Consider the following 22723-nt stretch of genomic DNA (forward strand, 5'->3'; position numbering starts at 1 on the left):
TTAATCAAACTCTAAATTTTTTTATCTTATCAAATTAAATCATTAAGGGATTTTGCAAGTCAAGTCTTTTCTATCTTTGTAATCCCTTTAAAAAGAAAGGCTTTTCATTAAACGAGAAGTAACGAAGAGAAAAATTTAGAGAAGAATTAGAGTGGATCAAGAAGGTATTCTTGGTTGAGAAGGAGAGTGCAATAGAGCTTCAATTGGTTCTACCATCACATGATTAAAATTCAAAACATGATTAGAAATCCTTGATTCCAAAATGGAAACAATTTGTTGCTATTTTTTGCAAAAATTAACAAAACTTCTTAAAATTCATTATTTACAAAGATTTAGGTGCAAAACTCAAATTCTACTAATTTGCATCAATTAATTTTCCTAAGGTTTTAATTCTTATTTTGTCTTTTCTGTTGTTTTTCTTATGAAAAGCATGCAAATAGAATCATAAACTTGCACATTTCAAGTATTATAACACAACCAATTATAATGAAGTAAAATTACTCAACAACAACAAATATATATGAAATTTTAATTGTCACCTCCATTCTCATATATTGTCGTAGGAAAAGCAATATAATAAACACTATAAATGCTCCTCCAATTATTCATTCTTGTCCTTGTTCACTTTCTGAGAAGATGAATCTACGGGTTTATCATCATAATCTATTAATGCAATTAAAATCCGAAGAACGAGTCTACCAACTTGACGAAATAGAAAAAGGCGATTTCCAACCGGAAAAAATCCAAAAAGTAGACTCACGATGAGAAAAGTGTATGTGGCTCCAATGACAGTTATAAGAAGGGAAAGTGCAGAGTTGTTGGCCACAACTAGACGCACAGCCGCCATAAACGCCACCGGCACCGTTACAAAGGCAAGAATCAAACAACTCATTGCAAGGATAGTTGTTCGTGTTGCCAATTTATGATCAAAAATCAATGCCATCAACATAAGTCCACATGCAAGTACAGAGCTATACATAGCTGTCATGTTGAAGGTGGTGAATACCCAAAAGAATCGTTTATGAGCTAAAACTGCCATCCCTCTATTTTTAGGGTTTGTGTCATCGGAACTGTATACACCTCCTGGCACAGTGAAAGCCGCTGCAAATGTCACAGTGACCATCAATGTGGCCACAACTAAAAATGTGTTGATGAGATCTTTTAAACTTGAATTTGTTTTGGACACTTGCTGGTGTTGAGAACGCAACATATTATTTACCTTCACGGGAACACCAGCTTCTTTTAATACTCGATTTGCTAGAAACTGCATAGAAATTAGAAAAGTTAAAAAAAAAAAGAATAAACATAAGTTAACATAGAAGTTATGCATCGTTAAGAAATAGAATTTCAAGTTGTGATTGGATATCTAATACTAAAATCAAATGAAACAATGTGTAGCAAAATAAAGTGAAATTAGAATGAAACAAAAAGATATTATAGTTCTATTATTTTAATATATTTATGATGAAACCAAAAGAGCAATTAATATACATATCTGAAATGATAGAATTTAATATTATTTCGCTTCATGTCATTTATATAACTTTATTTTATCTTTTTTTTTTCATTCACGGAAACATATTGCTTTACTGCATGAAGCCAATATAAAGTCTTAAGCACTTCTAAAGATAGTATTATTTATTGATCATACCTTGCGAATCGTCATTTGATTTTTCAGTTCCAAACAAACGATATCTCTGGCTGTTAAACCGCTGCTATTCGAGAGATTCACATTTGTTCTATTTTCTCGCGTAATAAAGTACATAACTTTAGGAAATAAGTTTATTGAAGCCAAATGCAGTGGTGTGTTTCCATCATTATCTTTCTGATTTATAGTAAATTGATCGATCTTCGGATTTTTCAATAGATATTGTACTACATTACTTCTTCCATTCTTCGCAGCAACGTGAAGAATATTCTGGCCTTTTTTATTAAGAACACGAGGATTAATAGGCCATTCGTTTTGAAGGAATTCTTTAACCACCTCAAGATGACCCCTTTTGCAAGCAAGGTGAATAGGAAGATGTCCCTTCTTATTCCCTTCCAAGCTGAATGAATTTTTCAATAGAGTACGAAATCCTTCAACATAACCAATGTAAGCTGCATAATGAAGAGAAGTACTTCCATCTTCAGCTCTTAAATAAAGTAGCTCTGGTCGTTTCTTTAATATGGTTTTTATTAGTTCTACAATCGAACAAAATAAAGTAATTAGGATTTTGCTAAGGACAGGCTAAAGAATATTAAATATATTTTTAATCATTTAAAAATTAAATATTAAATCAATTTTGTATAATCCTACACAAATTACACTAACACCTTATACATTACACTTCTCCTACACAAATTGTTTGAAAAATTACATAAACTCTCATAATGGTTCGAAAATATAAGTGACATCTTACACATTACACTTATCCCCTTAATTGTTTGAATGTGTTTGTCTATAGGAAATAAATGTTAAAAAAATTGGAAGAATTGGTGTAATCTCACGAAACTTTAAGGATGATTTGTGTAATTTACTGTTTGAAAAAATGTTCACCTCTCATGAATAGCCAAAAAAATGGGTATTGTCACTATATTAAATACGTAAGGATGGTGAGTGATTGTTTAAAAACCAAAAGAGATGTGAATATTATTTAAGAAAATATAAAAGGATATTGAGTGTAATTTTTCTTTTTTATAATTTTCACGCCCTTTATAAATAGGGTTAGAGTTAGTTATGTTTGATAAAATGTGCTAAAAGCTAGTTTGAACTTGGAAATTTAAATGTTGAAAAACTAACTTATAGCTAAAAGCTAAAATTGTTAGCTAATTTTTTTTTTAGGTAATTTATTAAATCACATGTGTTTGATAAAATTATTTGTTAAAGTAACAGAAAAATATAAAATGACATAAATAAACATAATTGTATGATATTTTTATATGAATTTTAATTTTATTTTAGATATAAATATATTTATAGGTGTTATAATTTTAGTTATTTAATTAATTTAGATTTTTGTAATTTTTTATTTATAGACAAGTTATTAGGATTACAGTTTTAGTTTCAATCATTACATTTTATTCATATTATGTATTCTACTATAATCTTATATTATACATTAAAATATTTTTAATTAAGTTTAAAGTAAACTAAAAAAGAGATACACTTAAGTAGACATTAAACTGAAGTAAAAAAAATAAACATTATGTTTTTATTATGTTAGTTAACATAATAGTTAAAATAAATCATATAATATAAAATTATTCAAAAAAATAATAAATCTTACATTTATTACTGTCAATTTTGTAAAGTATAATATTGAAATAACAAACTAAATATTATAAGTAGTATAATGATTAAAACAAATAGTTCAACATAAAAAAATGTGTAGAAGAAATGAATAAAATTATGTTATTATGTTAGTGAGAGTAACAGTGAAAATAAATAAATAATAAAATCATGGTTTATTTAAAAATATTAATAAAAAAATGTAATTAATATTTTAAAATATAAAGAAATAAAATAAAAAACTAAGAAATTAATGTTTTAAAAAAATTACATTTCAAAAAATAATAAAAATTACTAATAAAATCTAAAAACCAACTAAAATGATTTGCGGAGCATAACATAAACATATCAGTCAACCCAACCTATTTACATCTAGTCAATTACAAATTCCCATAACATATGTCAAAGGCCCTATTAAACAAATGGGTTCATGAAATTATTTACCCATGTGTTAGCTCCCTTTCCATGCAAGTTACAAAGTTGGGCCATATAGTAAACAAATTTAAAAATAAAAATACGGACAAAAAATATTAAAAATTAAAAGGTTAGTAAAATTAACTAAAAGTAACAAATTATTTCAAAGAAAAGTTCCTGGGTTAACTTGCTAACAATGGGACTTCAATGTGTTTAAGCCATATCTTAATTATGAGAAACAAGCCCCAAAAAAACACATTGAAATGAGTCTATATTTCTCTTGGGCTTTTGCTTTATCCATGCACCATTTTTACTAAGTAAACTTTCACTTTTTTAACATGCAGCAAGTACTTTTTGGAATGCTATTTTTTGTTCTGAAAAATACTTTTCAGAATGTTAAAAAATAAATTTGTCTTATAAAATTAATTTCTGAAATATTAAGAAAAACATCTAAAAAATTCAAGCAGAATATTAGGACCATTAAAAATGTCATTTTAAGAAGAAAAAATTGTACAATAATAAAGCAATTGAAGTGAACAAAATGTAATTGATATATTGATTCTTCAATCTACACAATTCTAAGAGGCCCACTGCTGCAACAACTCGAAGTTTAGAGGATGAAGAAATCCTAATGCTAAAGCAAGACTAAGCAAGGGGGGAACAAAGGGAGGCCAAAACAAGAGATCAAAGGGATGAAGAGAGTGAAGGAGAGGAGGAACTGTAGTGAAAGAGAACAAAGTGTGTTGTTACTATGAAAAAAGGAAGTGTATTGTTGGGCTGAAAACGAAAGTAGGCCACAGAGAGAAGAATGCTCGAAGAAGATAGGTTATTTAAGTAATTTAATTTTAGAAAAAAAGAATGGAGAGTGTTTAGCAAAACGGAGAATGGATATAGCAATGGCCTTTCTCTTTTCGATTCTCTCCCGTTAGTATCTCTTCAATCTTCACCCTCTCTCTCCCAGTTGAAAGAATAACCATTGGATGTATCCAATGTTATAAAAACAGTCAAGTTAAAAAAAATAATTAAAATAATGAGAGCCTTTAGATGTACATCTAACGATCTTCATTAAATTTCGCTTTCTTCTTCACGGTTTTGGATTGAAGTCACCAAGTCCAACCATAGCCGACACCAGATCTATTCATCAACTAACATTTTTTTTTTCTTGAAGAAATAAGATAAATCAAGATTCTAGAAAATATGAACAAATCAAACTTGTCTCCGAAATCAGATAATAATACCATAAATCCAGTTCTATAAGTTATAAACTAAGTTCTTAGTTAAACTAAAATACCATAAATATATATATAGTCATTAATGTGCGGGGAAAAAAATCAAGCTAGTAATTTGGTGTGAATTAGAAGGAATACCAGGATTCCGTTTCAGTATAGCTGCATGGAGGGGAGAGTTTCCAAAGCACAGTGGAAGCTTCTGATCTGCAGAGAATGGAATATCCAATAGAAGATTCACGATTGCCACATTGCCACTCGCAGCTGCCAAAAACAGTGGTGAACGCCTAGACTTGTTCAATTCATGGACCATATCCTTATCTCTATGTAAAATGACTTGAAGCACACTTAGATCTCCATTATTGACAGCCTCATGCAAAGGAGTATCCCCAAGTTCATCTTTCTCTCTTGTTATCTCTTTGTCTTTCATCACATCATGTGTTGACTTCATTGATGCATATTGGGAGAGAATGAGGTTGACCATAGTAGAGTTCTTGGACCTCACAGCAACATGAAGTGGAGTGCCACCTCTTACATTTCTCCTAATAAGAAGCTCAGGAAAGTGACAACAAATCAACTCTACAATCTTTTCTTTCCCCTTATCTGCTGCCACATGAAGCAATGAATCTCCTGTCTCAGTGACTTGTTCAAAGATAACAGACAAATTCAATTTCCTTTGTTTACATTCTTGCTCCAACACATCAAGAAACTTGTTCACATTTCCTTCCTCAACAGCTTTATACAACTCAGGAATTAGAACAATTTTCTCTCCCACAAGTTCCTTATGCAGCAGTTCCTGTTGTGAAGCTGCATCTTGACTTGAGAATTGTGTGTTCTTCAGTTCCTCCATCCTCTTGTTGCATCTCTCTTTCCAGCTTGGATCATCGTCGATAGGAATTTTCAAATGATCAAGATCCATGATTTGAGCTGAATGATTAACACCTTAATCAAATGAACTAAACCAAGAAAGATGAAGGTTGTAATGTAATAATTATGGCAACAGATATGGTTATGAAACCTCAATACCTGTATATAAATTTAGGATATAATGATACGTCTATTATTTTATTACTACTCCGTCCGTCTTAAGATAATTATCAGGTTATTTTACATGAATAAAAAATAATTTTATATTATCATTAATTTATTTAAAATTTTATTATTTATTATTAATATTATAAAAAATTAATTGTATTAAACAATTAAAATAATAATTATTTTAAGATAATTTTTTATATGATAATTATAATAATACGGTTAAAGTAATAAATTAAATAATTAATGCGCATCTATCATAATCCGAGGATGGTGATGTGTGGTAGTACAGTGGCTGGCAGCATTATTAGGTGCATGTATAATTCACGGTTGACGTGAAGTCAATTTTTTTTATTTTAAATCATTTTACTCATGAGTTGTAACGCACTGTTGCTTTAATCCTGAATTAATCTCAATATAGAAGAACGTGAGATATGAATAGTCGACAATGTTCGTTTGAAGGACGACAAACTCTTCGGTTGTGAAGTGACAGCGAGGCCAAGCCAAAATGCCAAGGAGTTTATTAAAAGGTAAACTTTATGATCCATGTATGGAGTATTAATCTATTGGTTGATTTAATATATATTTACTTTTTCTCGTTGACTTGCCCACTATTCAATTTCTTTGCCACCCCACGTTCATTGTCACATTAACGACTACTTCAATTTGGTAGGAAATAAATAGTAATTGTGAAAGTAAGAAGGAATGGAGATGTTCTTCTGTAAAAAAAAAAATCAATTATTAGGACTTATAATCAGTTTTCAGTTAAAAAAAACCGTAATCAATTATGGTTGTAATAATGCATGGATGGTCTAGCTACCATTTTTTTTTATTTCTTTTAAATCAAACATTTTAGATCTTATTTTAGTTCTCATATATTTTTATCTATTTTATTTTTCTTCTTTATTTTCATCCATTTTTTTTTTCTTCTAAAAACATTGTAAGGATTATTTTTTTGTGGTATCATTGTAAGGATTACTTAAAGACATGTCAAGCACATTCTATTGTTTTGATCACTATTACAAAAAAGCTTTTTTACGACATCGTTTCTACGATGATTATAAGAGAACCGCTTTAAAAAGTGGTACGGTGACAATTTTGTAATTATTGTGCTGAAAATTAGAATTCATGACGCACATTTTAAGGTGGTTATTGAAAATCGCCTTAGAATATTTTGTGTAATAAAATTTACGTCGGTTTATATTAAAAATCCGTCATAAATCAAAATAAAAAAAAGAAAAAATAAAGAATAAAATTTTAGTTCAGAACACCCTAAGCTGCTTTCGCATTTGAGTTCACTATTCTGAACCCTAACCTTGTCGCTCATTTCGCATTTGAAGCAAGCCCCTAGGCTATTCACTGTTCTAAACCCGAGGTTGTTCTTCTACAACTCGAGGTTGACTTCCTTTAGCTTGTTCTTCTATAACCCGATTCAATTTATTTTTGTTTTTGTTGTGATTTCAGTTTTCTTCTTTTCCTTTCCTTCCTTGTCATGGAGATGTATGCTGATAGAGTCTTATCTTTTCTTAGGTGCTGGAATTTCTTCCTAAACTGCTTGACACTTTGAAGGACGAGGGGTACTCTTTGACCAAATTTGAAGGGGCAGTGTTTCTTCCATGCTTAGTAGAGAAGGTTTGTATTAATAACTTTAATATTTGGGGTACTTGGGGATGTTGTTATTCCAATGAATCTTTCTGATGGTATAGGTGATTTCAGCAAATTTTTGGTTTACATAGGTTCTAGGTTTGACTAGTGTACTTCCTTGGGTGTTACAGATGAGGAAGTCACAATTCATTTCTTATTTTAATGTTGCAGTTAGGGCATAACATTGAGAAAGTACGAGAAAAAATGCGGGAGCTGACAAAATAATTTGTTGCCATATACTTTGCGTGTAAATGTTTCCCTTATATATTAAAGGGTTTGCGCTCAAAGAATAACCAAACTCGAATTGAATGTGCGGATCTTGTTGGATTTATTATTGATCATCATGGTGCAAAGGTATTGTTACTAATGCTTTTTAATGATTTCTTTTTCCTATTCAGTATTTTCCTGTGTTTCAATTAGGGTTTTCTGTTGACCCCGATTCAATTTGAATTTTTAAATTAGGGTTTTATTTTCCTTTTTGTTGCTTTTGAGGGTGTAGATGTAAAATTTAAAGCTTTATTTTTAAATAATATAAATGTTGTTTTTTAATATGCCTTGTTTTGAATTGTGATTCGATTGAAATGTCTTTTTGCGTCTTCTTTTGGTTTTCTGGTTTGGGAAGAAATCGAATTGGTTGCTTGACCTATGATCTTGTTGTGTAGTATCTGCTAACATAAGTGCTTATTTATTATTTAATTGTCTGTTTATGAATGGTGGAATTCGAATTTGCGAAATATGTATTCATGGTGGTTTATCAATTATGTGGAAGTGACAATGTCTGCTTTGAGGAACTTGTATATAGTGTGTCTGAATTTTCATTATTATTTGTGCATAAGGGATTTTACGTCTACTTGCTCATGTGTGCAGTGAAAATTATCAATTTTAGCTTGACCTGTCCATTGTTGGGACTGGTTCTCTTTGTTTTGGGAGGATCGAGTGGTATGTTAATTTGTCAGGGTTGGTTGACTGTAAAGTTATGAAAATTCCATATGCATTGAGAAGAATACATTCTCTATTCAACTATCTGTGTTTCATATGAATCCTTCATATTTATGATCTGTGCATAGCTATGTATACATTTGTTCAAGTATTCTAGTTGGTGTATGATTTTGAATCTCTTTGAGCAAACGTCTTTTCTCTTTTGAGGAATTTGGTTGGTTAATTTGTTTATTTTTAGTTGGGTGGTAGCAGTCTCGAATGCCTTTTATTTTTCCTTGTTTGAAATGTTGGTTCTATCATCTGCATCTTCTCGCAATACCCCCAATTTGGAGGTGTAAATTTCTGTTCAGATGACTAAATTCTGTAGTATTCTTAGGATCATACAAGGAGAGCTAGCCTTACTTGGACATTTTTGCTTATATAGCTTGGTTTTGGGTTGAGTTATGATGTTGGTTCCTTTTCTACCAAGTATAAAAAGGTTGGCTTTCATGAATTCTTCTAGACCCCATTTAAAAGGAACACAAAGGATTATTTGTTTCACTTTATATTCTGCTTTATATTGTTATTTGATATATTAGTTTATCTTTTAATAATTTTTAATGTTATGCTTTTCACCTTCTAGAAAGTTGTCCAGAGACAGCTAAGGTAGCTTCACATTTATTCTTGATGATCCTGCTGGAAACAGCTTCATTGAAAACCCATAAGAGATCATACCTCTTTTTTTTATAATAAATAATAAGAGTAGTTTTATTAGAGAAGATATTATAAAAATAGAGGCTAAGATATCCTCATGACAATGTTATTTAATATATTCAAAATAATTGCTTTTTTCATAGTTCATAGACATAATCATGCCATTAAATAAATAAAAAAAAGCAGGAATTTGAGTGATTATAGTTGGTTCCACTCACATTGAAGGAACTCATGATCAAGTGCCAGAAAGGGGAGACGTGACTGCTGATCAAGTGAGGAGAGAACCTCATGGATCAATAGTGGCAACAACTGGTCATCGAGCCATTGCGCAGAGTAACAATTTAGAAATTTTCGTGGGCCTTAGAGCATGTGACATGCAAGCCCCGAAGGAGTCCAAGTAGAATTTTTCCCTAACATATATTCAACCTTTTCAGTTTATTATAAAGAGATAATATAATTGGTGGCGGTCACATTCTAAATGGCCTTACGCCACTATAAGTTTGGACTTATGAATTATTAGTATATTTTAAATAAAATATTTTATATTACTATTAATTAATAATTCATTTTTTAATTAATTTCCATCAATAATTCCTACTACTATTATTATATATTCTTCTTTTCTATGTATCTATATAATCAAATAGTAATAAAAAAAATATATCATTTTAAAATTTTTAATTTCATTCTTATCTTTTTTTAAGTATTTGTATTTTACGAAATTTTAAATTTTAAAATTATGAATTTTTTATCACTTTTTTATTTGTTGTTTTACCGTGTTTTTTGTTATTTCTTGTTATTATGTTAGCTGACATATCTTTATTTTATTAGCAATTTTTTAAAAATATTAATTTTTAAATTATCATTAAATTTTAAAATAATAATATAACTTTGATTATGTTATCCCTTTGTCTGCCTGAATTCTCTACTTGATTTACTACTTGAATTTTAAAATAATAATATGCTATTGTTGTTTAGTGTTTGTGCTTTATGTGCCTGTTTGACTGTTTGATTCACTACTTGATTTGATCATTTTGACACCCCTAGTTTTCATGACCTGTTGGACCATGACACATCACGTTAGACAGGCTTTGATATGCTAAAGTAAGGTTACTGTAGAGTGTTCCCGACTTCTATTACTTTTCTTTCATTACATTTTCTTGATTTGATTTTGACTGCCAGTGCCTGTATGCTTCAGAATTCTGCTGTTTGAGTCATATACTACTTGTATAAAATAAATATAATTTTGCATGTTGTGACTGGGATGAAATTTTGTCAATTTTGGGCAATTATATTGTCATATTTTTCCCTAGGAAATTAATAGAATAACTATAATGTGAAAGATAATCTTACATCATGTATTAGACTATGGGGTGGCTTATATATAAAGTTGTCATAGCTTGGAAGTTTCACTTAGTGTTATTTGTTACGTTAATTCCTCCGCCATGCATTGCGAAAGTGGACATATTATATTATACTTACTATTGACTAATAATTTTAGTACGTACTAAGTTGGATATCAATTTTAGTACTTGGATATCAATTTTAATGTCTGATAATGTCACATTTGATGTTCTTTCTAAGATGGTTATTACGAAATAACCATCTTTGAAAGGTTTTCACTTTGACATTCAAAGACGGTTATTATGAAATAACCGTCTTTGAAAGTTATATTTTTGACATTTAAAGATGGTTATTTTGAATAATTGTCTTTGAAAAATTTCTTCGTTTGCATTCAAAGACGATTATTTCACAATAACCGTCTTTGAAAGGTTTCTTCGTTTGACATTCAAAGACTAAATAAGCGTCTTTAAAAGGTTTTTGGTTTTCACATTCAAAGACGGTTATTACCAAATAACCGTCTTTGAATGTAAATGCTGACACAGTATACAAAGACAGTTATTAGCTAATAACCGTCTTTGAAAATTTGTACATTCAAAGATGGTTATTATAATAACCGTCATAAAAATTAATGTCGTTTTAACGATATTTTAAACTATGACGGTTGATAACCGTTGTTAAATGTACTTATTAACCATCGTAAAAAGTCATTTTTTTAGTGGATGCTTCTTGTTGCAATTGTGGTACGGTAGAGGAGAACATTCTACATATGCTCCGTGACGGTCCTTGATCAAGCTTCACTACTAGAAAACTTGCATTCAACATCGATTATTTAATGCGTACGACATTGGTTTAGGATCGTCGTCATAGCATGTGTCGTAAAATATTGTTCGCTATTCTACGACGGTCACCTGGACCGTCTTAGAAGGAGTAGGATACTACGATGGTGTCTGACAAGGATTGTCTTAACTTGCTTTGCAATATTACGTCGACCCTTTTAGCGTGACTGACGTAGAATGTTAAGCATTCTACTATGGTCACGTGTCAATGACCGTCTTAGAATGCATAGTATTCTACGACGGTTGTCGTAGACAAGTGACCATCATAGAATGTTATACATTCTAAGACGGTCATTGACACGTGACCGTCTTAGAATACATAGCATTCTATGACGGTTACCACAAAACCGACGTAAAATGTATGTTTTTTTGTTCTTTTTGTAATTCCAATATTTTTTTTTGCACTTTTATATGTTAATACGTTTTCCTTGAAATAAACACGTACATGACAATATCAAATTAATTAATTTTCATGCAATCAATAAAGATTCCAAGAATATTTTCTGGTTTGCACCAAAGTACATTATGAAAACATATTAATGAAACTCATGTAATTCCAAAGAGACCGAAATATGTTGTAACATAATGAATTACAAGCAGACCCTCTCAAAAGAGATCGAAGAAGATCGAAGCTGAATATATTTGACTAATTAACTTCAACAGATGCATAACAAGCAGAATGAATTACGGGAGCTGAGGAAGCAAACCTTTCGAAATGACTGCACATTGTTTGAAATGGAAATAATGGAGGGGCCTCATGAACCCTGAGATCCATGGCCATTAGATTCATGTTGCCTCATTCCCCTGCATGTTGTGGTTGTCTAACCGCTTACTGCACCTCCTTTTGCCCTCATCAAATTCCTCTAATGAATGGAACCTACACAAGGGTTCATCATTGAAACCACTAGAGTGAGGTAAGATGTGATATCAACTTGTCAACATGCCATGAAATGTAGCCAAATACATTTAAATGCACATGATACTTACATCATAGATTGTAATTATGATTCATGGATAATCCAATTAATTGGACTCTTCAATGTCAAACATGATAATGAAGTAAAGGTTGAAGAAGTGCACTGGATATTGCTAACAAAGGAATTACCAGTTGAAGAAGGGAAGAAAAACTTCGGGCCACATCATGCTTTTCTTGACCCTTCACCAAATGAGAAAAGGATAGGACACCACTACTACTTGCTTCAAGGGAAAGCAGGGAGAACTTGTCAAGAATTCTCTCACTATAGTGTTTGATATCAAATGGTGGATGTGATTCCAATCAGGCCAAAAAAGTCCATTCAATTTAAATTAAAAATGAGACGAAAGACACCCAAAAGATAAAGTCACCTGTTCTTCCAAGTTGTTCTCAACTGTTTGTTTCCATGTTGAAACCGTAGCAACCACTTCAGTTTGCTTCTCAGTTTCAGAAATGCTTGCTAAGAGAGCATTCTATATGCGGAAAATGGTAACCATTTTAGTAGAAGATATACTAGGGCAAGGAAAACAGATACTACGAAATTTCTCATATAGGTCTACAACTATGGATTGTAGTGTTCCTTCAAAACTATTGTATGGAAACAATGGGATAATATATATACTATTGTGCTTTATCGGACTTAAATTTCTCTCAGGGTTTAGTAAAATAAATTATGAATTGGAGTAGGGGGATTGATAGAACCTTTTCAACAGATCTTTCGAAATGATAAATAACTACTTGTATACCCAAAAAAGTCAAAGACAATAACACTCCTACCAGGTGAGAGTGGCAAAGATCTTCCAAAGTAGTCCGAGCAAGATATATAGCTTCATCAGGGTTGACATGACCATCATCAAATTCATGTTGTTAATTCATGTAGATATAATATAAGTTTCAAATTTGTCATTTAGAATAAGTAAATAGTCATATTACTGGTCTCCTATCCTAACCTCATTACTGAAAAGAGGTAGATCTTCTTCCATGTAAGCATTGTTCGTCGTATATCAAAATTAGGATTTTACGAGCTGAGGTTCCTCTATTAGCATCATTTTGAGTTGTGGCAAGTTTGGTGCCCTTCAAAAAATCAAGAACTGCAACAGCATCAGATGTGTCCAATAAAATAAAATGTTGTTATAGGTCTGTCATGGACAACTGCAACAAATCATCATATCATTAGTGAATAAAACTATACAAACATCACTATGCAAACAGCTGCAAGCAATTAAGGTACCAGAAAAGACTCCAATTCCCCTCCATCACCACCAGCATCCAAGCACTCACCTTCAAGAACAACTATATTTGTAGGAGATTTTATAAAGTGTTCCAAATTCACTTCTTTGCCTGTTGTATATACCATCCAAGGAATTCTTTTCTTCAACTGCAACATAACAAAAATACGACATAGCCATTTGCAAATATATATATACTAAAATGAAGCAACACTTATTGTTTTTAACCAGTTGATGAAAGATTGATACGAGACACCAAATACAACGTGAGAGGAGGGAGAAACCTAGAATGAGACATTCTCAATAAATCTCTGGTTGACATAGAAGCCCAACATTGGTGCAAACCTTATTTCAGCAATACCATGTTTAGATGAAACAACTTATTTTGAAAGCCCAAAGCAGTGACATTGAATCTTATTTCCTCCATATTTAGATGAACCAACTTAACTAAGCCTTCTTTAACAAGAGCTCAACCTGAAAAATATGTTAATTTTGAAAGCTAATATATATATATATAAGAATATATCATACATAATAAAACAATATATTATACACAAATAAACAAAAGAAAACTAAGTACCTATTGTTTCATCCCAAGAGGATACATGTCTCCAAAATAAGGTGACTGGAACTCTAATAGAAAACCTGCTATCTGATTGTAGTACGTAATACCAATTACTGAAACAACAGCTAAAACCAAAAATAAGGAGCAATGACACATAGACCCCGTAATTAACAAAAAATAAGGACCAATGACACACTACCCTAGTGAGTACCTACATATTCTTCACTCGACTACCCTCAACTAAACCAATAATCGTTGCCTTTGTTTGATGCAAAGAATATCCATAATTGGCCGGATGTGATATCAAAGTATCCTTCTAACATTGCAGTACATTATATGACTCTTTTTAACACATTTTTATAATGCTAAATATGACTACAAATTGGAAAAAAAAGTAGGAACACACAGATATGATATTGGCAACTAAAGCTGAAGGAGTTGGCAAATTAATATATTTCTGGGGCCATAATCCATCCTTTGGCAATGCAAACCAAGCATCCAATACAAGCTGATTTGTTTGTTGAGCATGCACATTGTTGCCTTCTACTTATAACTCTAACCACATGCAATGTCACCTCAGTGCTTATCATGTTGTAACAATACTTAAGAAAAATTAAAATAAAACAAAATCATACCAATGACAAAGGAATAAAAAGCCTGATGAATTGTCGGCCCAAAGCATCCCAGTATATGTACCTTATTTTTGTTGTTCTTAATTACACAATGTGTGAAATGGAGTACCATAATGCGGATACCGCTTACCTGCACTAAATCAGTGTGCCACAAAAAAAACACTAATCCTATATTGATAAGTAGAAATCACAACCCAAAAGCATAGCACAATGACTAAGGTAAACAAAATATTAACAAACACTTATATAATAATACTAAATTAAATGTCATGACTATAATTATTCATGAAAAATAAACAATGCAAATATTAAGTTCCAAACAACAATGTTCCTATCTCATCTAAATTTTAGGTACATCCATCTTTTGAAGTTGTAGAAAATAGGCTGCCCATTTCTTCCGTAGTGTCGTCATTGTCTCCTCGTCTAATGGTGTTCCATCAGAAAAAAACTACAAAAATGTTAAATGTTAAATAAATTTTGTACATCAACCATTGAGGTAGCATTTCATGCCAACTAACTAATTATTTATACTGATAGTATGCTTACCTTATTCCATTTGTTCTTCAATCCTCCGCTGACTATGCACCACATCCAATGCATGACATAGTATCCACACTCATACGATCCGGGTTGAACATGACTCTACACGAAATATGAAAATACCCAATTAAGGTGGCTGATATTTTGTTAGACATGGTATCCCAAATTTTAAATTTCGCTTTGCTTAAGGGAGTAACATACCTTTGGTTCAGCAAAATATCATAAACGTTTAGATCATATACGTTTATAACATATAAAACACTTTGTTGCTACAAAGTAGTGGATATTTTCTTCATTGCACTAATTTCAAAAATAACATAAACGTTTATAACATATACAACACTTTGTTGCTACAAAAAAACTAGTAAACCAAAACATTTGTTAACCTACATAATTACCTATTAATTGCAGCCTTGATGTCAACATCAGGCTTTTTCCGTACTGAACAAAATCAAACTACGATATTCTCTCGTGGACACAACACAAGAAGTTGCCAATGTGCCCTGAAGTGAAGCAAATGACATAAACGAATTTATAATGGAAATTTGTTGACAACAACGACATGAATTTACTTATTGGTTCAAGTAAGGTCCTATGTACACTTCTCGATGTGATTCCTTGACCCACGTTTCTATGTATTGTTCACATTCTTCACGCTGGTCCTTTGCGTTGTGTATAGACTGCGGCTCCAGGAAACCATAAACTGGGGCAAAGCCTATGCTTGTACTCCGATCATTCATAAACCTTTTTGAAACAAGATAAAGCATATCCAGGATAGCAAATGTTGTAATTACAATTAATAACGATTTACATAAGGATATATATGTAATTTGCTTACATCATCCACAATTGTAGTATAGCTATGTTTAAACATTTGTCACCTAAAATGATTTCAGTAACATCTGCATGTGTGACGAAAAACCCATTTTTTGAATTTGGTAACCCAAACTTCGCCTCGTCCCACGATAACTCAACTGGCTTTTGGTAAACGTCAAATAAGTTCTTCACCAATTGTCCAAGTTGATCAACTACAGCCTTTGCAATGCCCATATCAGCAGGTCCAACCGAGTTTGGCAAACACTTATGGGAATCCTACAAGGTTAACTATAAATACCTTACTCTACATGTAATTCAATATGACAAAACAAAAAATGGGAGAAAAAGGAAATGAATTAACCTCATGCGATACCACTTTCACAAGATTTGTGGGTCATCCGACGAATGTCCCTACAGCCTGGCTGACAAACTGAACCTCTGATGTTGGATAAGGAACCTGAGCATCACCTTTGTAAACTGTGACCACACTAACCCTAAGCACGTCATCTTCATAAGGCACATTGTGTATGGAGGATGCATTGTCATACACTTTTCCCAATGCCACAAGCATAGTACTCTAATCCTCCACTACGTACAAGCCCATTAGGTCCACAACTTCTTTAGAAGGGCCTTTAGGTACTCCTTTTGTCTCTGGTTCAGCGCAATTACCCTTTGTGCTCACTCGGGCACCTAATACCTGTATCTGTGCCGGCTCTAGGGGGGCTGATTGATGTGATGCAATATGAGATAACTCAATCTTAATTGACGCTTGTGGCTCTTGCTTCATTATCTCCAAATTTCATTTGTGTTCCGCTTCAAGTTCCCTCCTCCATGCCTCCTGCATTTGCTTGTGCTCTTCTTCAACCTCTCTTTGCACCTCATCCTTTAGCCCACCGATGATGTCAACCAATTGTGCTTGGGTGATTGATGGAGACGAAGTGCTCGACCCACGTGATGTTTGTCTTAAGTATTGGCTAATTGTAACACCTGTCCTTGCAACACGAACATGTCCTAGATGCTTAGGTCTACCAATAGGTGTGTTTAGAATGTCTTCACGACCATGTGGAACAAAGCTTCCTTGTGTAGCCTGTTGCTCTAAAGAATCCTGCATGCAACGACAATTTATTTCATTAATTACATAACAGTGGCTATTGGGAAAACACAAGTATTTCACAAACATTGTAAACAAACATTAAAGTAACTCACAATTTTGTCTGCTACTTCCTTTGCTGCCGCAGAGGTCATTTGCCCATAATGGTTTGTACGGGTCATCTTCCACTTCTCTTGTCTTGACACAGGGGATAAGGGGTCGATGCTTAATGATGGATTTTCAGTGAACTCTGCTAGTTGTTCCTACCGCTTCCTTTTCTCTTCCATAAGCTTTTTGTCTAGCAGTTCATACCCCCCACGAGACAGTAAGTGGGGGAAATCGTTGTATTTCTGAATCTCCTGTGCCTTCTTACGTATTCCCTTACAGAGACAACCAACAATTTTCATATATTACATGCAAACAACTATACTGCCTTAATTAATTTAGAAATACAAGGAAATTTGACAAACCTGCCAATTTGGGGTTTGGCGGCTTTTTGCAAATTCCGCCCAAGTAGCTGGATCAATACCATACTTGACTGTAGGATCACTAATTTCTTGACCCTCATTGTTAGCATACACAAATTTAGAAGTCAATGAAAACTTAAATTGCCTCCATCTAGTTGCAACTGTTGACATGACCTTTGTTTGGCATTTTCACCTTCAGGGATGTCAAATTTGCGCTTGACATGAAAGTAGGAATGTCAGAGTAAGTCAATGATTCATAATAAACTCATTTATAAACACAATCATAAACATATGTAAAATTAAAACCGCTTACCAAAATATCTTCCCAGATTAGCTTCTTCAGATCATCCTGCACATCATTCCTGTTGGAGTGTACAATAAGAATTTTTTTTCTGTGCGACAATCCCCAGATAACTGTGAAATTTTTCTTTGTGGGGCCTGGATCCTCTTCCAGTGGCAGGGTTGACGTTAACAACTGGTCGTGGTTGATCTAAGCTTCTAGTAGTCAGCCTTCTGAGCCTAGTGGATTGTCTAGTCTTCTTAGATGTTTCCTCTGGAGGATTATCTGAAAGTGGCCGTGACGGTGTGGGTGTTGCCATGAGCCCGCGCATATAAAATAAATTATTTTTTGACATAAACAGTTATGTAATATGGAACAACAGACAAATTAATTTGATTAAAAATGGATGCATTACAAGTATGAGACATGGAATAGGTATCTGGTTATTTGTGCTTACACAGTTACATATGAATGTTCTCCCATAAACCCTCTTCATGATCAGTACGATTTGCATATACATTGTCTTGTTGTTGTTCCTCATCAATCACAGACATGTCTTTGGAGAAAGCCAGCATATCAATGACATCAAATGTTGACCCATCAATAGGGTGATTGGTAGAAAATGTTCTCCCTTGCAAAAAACTGACCATCTACAGTCGCAGGATCTTCTACATAAAACACCTACCGCGCTTGCACTGCCATGATAAATGGGTTGTCCTTGTAACCTACCTTGTGAAGGTCTACTAAAGTAAATCCCATTTTGTCTTGATGCACGTCGGTATTTCCATTTACCCACTGACATTTGAAGAGAGGTACTCTAAATTCACCGTAATCAAGCTCCCAAATATCTTGAATGACTCCATAGTAAGCCATGCATGCTTTAATGGGATTCTTATCTGCAGCACTAGAAAAGTGATCCGATTGAACATCATTAGTCACTCCACTGTTTTGAACACTACTTTTCTTTGTGTAGAAAGAATAATCATTGATGTCATATCCCTTCCAAGTTGGCACATTCAAATTTGCCCTGATAGCTAGCAATCTTAATGTGTTGGTAGCATTGGGATCAGCAAAGTTTGTTCGTCGAAACCAGTGGATGAAACTTCTATTGTGCTCGTGCAACAACCTCATCATGTTCATTTTTGGGTTAATACGGGTAACATGTTGTTTGTCAGCATGTACGTATGGGATGACCTCTGTTGTGTTGTGTAATACGTATAGATGAGCTTGTGACAACTGTTGGTGATCCATGGTTACAACATTGAATCCTCGTGTGCCCCAACCTTGAATGGTTTTGTCATGATGAATTTGAGGAACACCCACTAGTGTAGCAGTGTGTATATATTTTGAACAAAACTCAATAGCTTCCTCAACAAGGTATCTTTCGACAATACTAGCCTCTGGTCGATATCGATTTTTTGTATATCCTTTCAACACTTTCATGTAACGTTCAACAGGATACATCCAACATAAAAACACCGGCCCACACAACCGAATCTCCCATACAAGATGAACAATTAGGTGAATCATGATGTCAAAAAATGATGGGGGACAATGCATCTCTAATTCACACAAGATAATGGCTGCCTGATTCTCCAAATCATCCAATTGTTTTGGGTCGAAACCTTGCTACAAATAACATTAAAGAAAAAACACAAGCGGGTTAAGGCAACCATAACTTTCTCAAGCAAGATACCACGAACGGCCACTGGCAGTAGTTGTTGCATTAACATGTGACAATCATGAGATTTCAAGCCAACCAACATCAAATCATTAACTGCGATAAGGCTCTTGATATTCGAAGAGTATCCTTGTGGTACCTTTACATTTTTCAAACAATTACGAAAATGTTTTTTCTCCTTGGTTGAAATTGTGTAACATGCTGGGGGCAAATACGTTCAGCGACCTTTAGGCTGTGGATGCAACTACTGTCGTATACCCATCTCCACCAAATCTTGATGACATTTAAGACCATCTTTTGTCTTGCCTTTCATGTTAAGAAGGGTGCCTATTAAACTATCACAAACATTCTTCTTCACATGCATTACGTCGAGACAATGTTGAACATGTAGGTTGGTCCAATAAGGAAGATCAAAGAATACTGACTTTTTTTTCCAAATGTTCTTGTCAGCATGATCCTTCCTATATGTCTTACCAAAAACAGTTACGATGTCTTTCACCTGATCATACACTTCATGTCCAGCTAACAGTTTTGGGGAACCTTCACACTCATCGGTTCCATTAAATGGTTTCTTCAATCGCCGATAGGGGTGATAATGTTTCAGAAATCTCCGGTGCCTTGTATATATTCTCTTCTTCCCATGTTTAAGTTGGATGAAACTTATGTTTTGCTCACAAATTGGACATGCATGGTGTCCTTTCACACTATATTTGCTCAAATTTCCATAAGATGGAAAGTCATTAACGATGAAAAATATCATCCCATGTAAACTAAACATCTGACCATCATTCTCATCATACACATCAACCCCATCCACCCACAACTTGTGCAAGTCTTCAATCAACGGAGTCAGGTAGACATCAATATTGTTTCCTGGCTGTCTTGGACCCACTATCATCATAGACAACATAATGTATTTGTGCTTCATGCATAACAAAGGAGGAAGGTTGTAAATCATTAGCAACACATGCCATGAATTGTGAGTAATGGTCAAGTTACCAAATGGATTCATGTTGTCTGAAGCAAGACCAAGTCATAGGTTTCTTGGTTCCGCTCCAAATTCAAGATACAAGTGATCAATTGTCTTCCACTGCGGAGAATCAGTGGGATGTCGGAGTAACCCATCATGTATTCTGCCAACCGCATGCCATTTAAGGTTAAAAGCATCGTGTGTAGTAGCAAACAATCGCTTAAATGTTGGTATAATTGGAAGGTACCGACAAACCTTTGTTGGACGAAGGTTGTTTATGGCTACATCATCAGTGTATTCCTCATCATTCAGTTTGTATCGTGATACTCCACATGTTGGGCAATTCCCCAATTCGGCAAACTTTTTTCTGTACAACACACAATCATTATGGCAAGCATAAATTTTCTAGTACTCCATACCCACAGGACATAATATCTTCTTAGCCTCGTAGTGACTCTTGGGCAACTTGTTATTGTTAGAAAGCATATTCTTCAATAAGACAACAAACTTAGTCAAACTTTTGTCATTCCACCCAAATCTAGCCTTCAAGTTGACCAAAGCTAGCACTGCAGGTAATCGAGTGAAGGTTGTGCACCCCAAGTACAACGACAACTTGGAATCTGTTTCCAAATCTTCATAATAGGGTGCATGAGCTTGCAAAAAACCCTCTTGCCCAAGATCACGAATCATGTCTTTCATTTGATCTCTGGTTTGTACATGTACTGCCTCATTGTCGATGGGTCTTGAGATCTCTGGCAATTGACCGTGCCATATCCAATTTGTATAACTCCGACTGAACCCATCACAAATTTGATGTGATCTAATGACAACTATTGACCGATGCCTTCCATTGACATTATTTACACATGGGCAGAAATATTTTCCACCCAACACTGATGCATGTTGTTGCGCAAACAGCAAGAAATCTTCAACCCCCTTTTCATACTCGTCACTTATGTGTGGTGCTTGAATCCAACTTCTATTCATGTTTTATGTTCTACAAGAGCGGGTCTGTTATGGCGTATACATGATATTCTCACTTTTGCTATATGAAGGTGAGGTCCTATCCCATTCAGGAACAACCTTTTTTGCTTCATTCATATGTACAAGTTAAGTATGTTATGGTAAATTTGATGAAATTTCGGCAGCATTTCGCATTGGTCTCCAAGTGCACAAAATGAAAGTGGTCACATAAATTGACCACAATCAAGTATGCACCCGGAGAACAACGCAATCCGCAAGAAACCAATATTATATCAAATATAACACAACAGTCTTAACCTATTATATATGAATGAAGTAAAAAAGAGAGTTCCCAAACTGTCCGAACAAACAATTTAAGACTCCATACCACGACTAATCCAAACTATCCGTATTAATCATGGTATAGAATCTCAAACGGGAAACTAGGGTTCACTCAAAATGCACATATTTTTAATGGACTGTAATAGTAATATATGAACAACATACTTACAATCTAAATAGAAGTCGGATTAAGTAACATACCTAGATAAATGCTTTTAACAGTAAAGATCACTGCGGTAATGGCAGCTTCAAATGGTATGACTTTTATTATATTCGATCAACCAACAAAGTCAATTGTCCTCTTGTATCTTTAATCTTCACCTACACAAGTGGTACAAAATTGGCAGATGAAATTGCTCAGACAAAATCAGTAGTAAATTGTAGGCCAATATACATTTTGTCCAACTTTGAGTTTTCAGTATCACTTTGGTTACCTAAATTTTGAAAATTTCATTTTGATTCCTTAAAATGTATTTCTTAGACAAAATTGATTATTCTGTCAATTTACTCCTCTCATTTGACATGACATCTCTCTTAATTTCTCATAGTGAGTTGTGATCAAATGAGTGTGACAAATTGAAAGAAAATCAACTTAGTCTAATAAAGACACTTGACTAATGTAGAGCTTTTTAAAGTTAGGCAACCGAACCTCTACTACAAATAACATAAAGACCATAAACTATTTTAGCCTAAAGTGTAAAAGGAAAAACAAATAATGTCTATTGATCTATTGGATGCAAGTACGTAAGATGAGGGTGAGCTTCTTTTATCAC

The 22723-nt window shown here is 33.4% G+C and overlaps 2 protein-coding genes across 2 annotated transcripts; both read right to left on the minus strand.

Moving 5' to 3' along the window:
* Window positions 1-497: 497 nt before the first annotated feature.
* LOC114378515 (protein ACCELERATED CELL DEATH 6-like) lies at window positions 498-5942 on the minus strand. The gene is made up of 3 exons (XM_028337113.1): window positions 5053-5942; window positions 1652-2184; window positions 498-1264 (listed from the first exon to the last, which is right to left on the minus strand). Exons 1-3 carry the CDS (start codon window positions 5828-5830, stop codon window positions 602-604), a joined length of 1974 nt encoding a protein of 657 aa, XP_028192914.1. The 5' UTR covers window positions 5831-5942; the 3' UTR covers window positions 498-601.
* A 12733-nt stretch (window positions 5943-18675) lies between these two features.
* On the minus strand, window positions 18676-20687 carry LOC114378703. Its single transcript, XM_028337342.1, has 2 exons — window positions 20022-20687; window positions 18676-19623 (listed from the first exon to the last, which is right to left on the minus strand). The coding sequence occupies exons 1-2, from the start codon at window positions 20685-20687 to the stop codon at window positions 18676-18678; spliced, it is 1614 nt and encodes a 537-aa protein (XP_028193143.1).
* Between the last annotated feature and the right edge of the window lie 2036 nt (window positions 20688-22723).

This window comes from Glycine soja, chromosome 12 (genome assembly GCF_004193775.1).
Source record: "Glycine soja cultivar W05 chromosome 12, ASM419377v2, whole genome shotgun sequence".
NCBI lineage: Eukaryota > Viridiplantae > Streptophyta > Magnoliopsida > Fabales > Fabaceae > Glycine > Glycine soja.